This window comes from Cebus imitator, unplaced genomic scaffold (assembly GCF_001604975.1).
Source record: "Cebus imitator isolate Cc_AM_T3 unplaced genomic scaffold, Cebus_imitator-1.0 Scaffold92, whole genome shotgun sequence".
Classification (NCBI taxonomy): Eukaryota; Metazoa; Chordata; class Mammalia; order Primates; family Cebidae; genus Cebus; species Cebus imitator.
In genome coordinates, this window is record NW_016107407.1 from 9,278,212 (window position 1) to 9,281,533 (window position 3,322).

General features: G+C 36.5%; 1 protein-coding gene across 1 annotated transcript in view; it reads right to left on the reverse strand.

Annotated features, from left to right (window-relative positions):
• Positions 1 to 3,322, reverse strand: part of LOC108309272 (amyloid beta precursor protein binding family B member 1 interacting protein) — a 117,405-nt gene that overhangs the window by 24,014 nt on the left and 90,069 nt on the right. The window contains exon 10 of the mRNA XM_017535514.2: positions 1,894 to 2,037. Within this exon, the coding sequence (XP_017391003.1) occupies positions 1,894 to 2,037 (144 nt within the window). The remainder of the gene's footprint in view (positions 1 to 1,893; positions 2,038 to 3,322) is intronic.

Consider the following 3,322-nt stretch of genomic DNA (forward strand, 5'->3'; position numbering starts at 1 on the left):
CGGGGTTTCACCATGTTGACCAGGATGGTCTCGATCTCTTAACCTCGTGATCCACCCGCCTCGGCCTCCCAAAGTGCTGGGATTACAGGCTTGAGCCACCGCGCCCGGCCTATTCTTTTCTTTAATGTACTAGTTACTTCCTCAACCCAGTGTTAATGGTAACAGTGACAGAAAGTATTCTTGTCCAACTGTAATGTAAACATTTTTTTAAAAGACATAGTCTTGCTCTTTCTCCCAGGCTGGAGTGCAGTGGCATGATCTCAGCCCACTGCAATCTCCACTTCCCAGTTCAAGTAGTTCTCCTGCCTCAGCCTCCCGAGTAGCTGGGATTACAAGTGTGCCACCACACCTGGCTAATTTTATTTTTAGTAGAGATGAGGTTTCACCATGTTGGCCAGGCTGGTCTAGAACTCCTGGCCTCAAATGATTCACCTGCTTCAGCCTCCCAAAATGCTGGGACTATAGGCATGAACTACCACACCCAGCCAAATGTAAACACTTTTAATTCTCATCACAGAGCATATCATTTGTTATTTGCTTATTTATATGTATCATTTATATTTAAATGACTGAGACATAAAAATTTCTAAAAGAAAACAAATTGTTTGTGGATCAGCTGTGTGGTGGCCAGTGAGGGATTGGAATGAGATAGCAGAGTTGGGAAGGAATCAGAGCTAAGGCTGGGAGTGGAAGAGGCTAAGGAGAACAGTAGCTACCCTGGAACAAGAGTTAGCCATAGTGCCCCTCCTGCCTTCCAACGGAGACAAGAGTCTCCTTACTAGAGGTAGCAGACCTGGATGTTCACGATGACTTCATTGGCTTGGAAGTGTGAGTTATGCTTTATCAGAGGAATCCTGCAATGCATAAACACACCATTGGTGGTGCCCTGCATTTGGAAGGGAAGGCAAATGCTTCTGCTTACCCAAGATACAGATTAGAGATATATTAAAGGTGAACCAAAGATGAAAATGTCACAATCCTCTAAGAAAGGTCTTAGAGAAAGCTGATGGTCAGAATAAGAGATAAAACTACATTTCAAGGAATAATTTAGTACATACTTATAAATTTGAGGCAATAATCCCAAATCACCAAGTAAAAGTTAAATGATGTCTAAAATACCCTGTTAAAATCAGGCAGGGAAATTCATAGAGTACACCTCAGAGAACAATTTAAAAATATTCAGAGTCTAAGGGCTAAAATCTCAAGCAAAATCTAGTCAAGAGCTGGGTGCGGTGACTCATGCTTGTAATCCCAGCACTTTGGGAGGTTGAGGTGTGTAGATTGCTTGAGTTCAGGAGTTCAAGACCAGCCTAAGCAACATGGTGAAACCCCATCTCTACAAAAAATATTAAAAAAATTAGCTGGGTGTGGTGGCATGTCCCTGTAGTCTCAGCTACTTGGGAGGCTGAGGGGGGAGGATGGCTTGAGCCTGGGAGGCGGAGGTTGCAGTTAGTCAAGATCATGCCACTGCACCCCAGCCTGTGGATTAGAGTGAGACTCTGTCTCAAAAAAGAAAAAAAGAAAATCTTATCAAGACTTCTAAAACCTATATGATTCCAGATAAAATAAATTTAACTATAATGCCTATAGAACAACAGGGGTGAAGAAAAGTCCTTGGAAATGGGTAAAGTAACAAAATAATCTCTAGAAAAGTGCTTTTGCCATCATTTTTGAAACCAGACTTTAAAATAGATAAAATAATTTTCCCTTCAAGAGAATTACGGCAAAAATAAAAAAGATTTCAGTATTACTGTCCTATTTGTATACATGCTGCAGGATTATGGAACCCACAGCAACAGAGAATATATTTAACTTGCTACCTGAGGATTTCTTTAGTTTCACTTTCATAAAATGGTTTATTGCTAAGTGCTTTTTTTTTTTTTTTTTCCTGACCTTAGTCTTTCCTTTGGGTACATAATAAATTCCAGAAGCCCGTAAAAGAAAATAGCGCCTTTTCCAGGATTTCTTTCCATCTTCTTTCAAATAAAGAGCTCCTTCCAGTTCTGGTACAATGACAGATGTTCCACAGAAACTTTCCTGAAATTGAGATTCCAACGACATAAGATACACACGAAAGATAAAGCATACATTTTTATTCACATTTAAACAAGCTTGCGAATTAGCTTTTAAACTAAAAGTCAATTTTGTGTACAACTCTGATTGAATGCATATTTTTATATTATATGATACTTACCAGAAGACAGGGAGAATAACATATCTATCAAGAATCCTGGCTCCTGAGTTAGACTTCAAGTCCGCCTCACCACTTAGCTCAGCAACCATGGGCCATTAAACCTCAGTCCACTTACTTGTCAAAACTGAATAACAATAGCCCACTTCATAAGGTAGGTTGTGAGCACAGTCCTGGGATATCGTAAAAGTCAGCATTTAATAAAAGTGATTCATGTTATTATAAAATGGAAGATAGAAAAAGTATTACTTTCCTGATAATTAAAAAAGCTACTGTTTCATTGCTGGTAAATGGAACAATTATTATACATAATTCTACACACAAAATCAGGGAGGACAGTTAATGGGTACAAATAAATAGAAGGAATGAATAAGCCCTACTATTTGAAAGCACAGCAGGGTGGCTATCGTCAATAACTTAATTGGGCATTTAAAAATAACTAAAAGAGTGTAGTTGGATTGTTTGTAACACTAAGGGTAAATGCTTGAGGAGATGAATAGCCCATTCTCCATGATGTGTTTATGTCACATTGTATGCCTGTATCAAAATATATCATGTACCCCATAAATATATATGCTACTATGTACCCAGAAAAATTAAAAATAAAAATAATCAAATAAATAAGTTAATATTTTATTCTTGGAATAGTTTTCTTTTCAAAGAAGGAAGAAGGCAGTTATTAATATATCAGTATCAGAAAAGAATAACAAAGCACATCTTCTAGATGTAGATTTTTAAATCTCAAAAGTTGCATAGAATTATATAATTATTAATAAATTTTGTTTTTAAAAGCAATAGAATACAATTATATATTATTCTATTTTACAACTCAAATATTCAAACTTTTTTTTGCTTTCTTTTTATAACTCTCAATATCCTCTCATTTAGTTCAATAAATGCAAAATTACTGAATTTTGCATCCTCCAAATACATTTTAGGTAGTAGAGCTGGAAAACATTATTGTTCACACTCCCCAATTTCTCTCCAAAATTGGCTAGTATTAGTCGTCCTGTTAATAATCTCTTAAATTCAGAATTTTGACCCCAGTTAGACAGCAGGATATTGCTGATTTTTCATAGCATAGCATGCTTTGTATTTTCTTTTTTTTTTTTTTTTTTTTTTTTTTTTTTT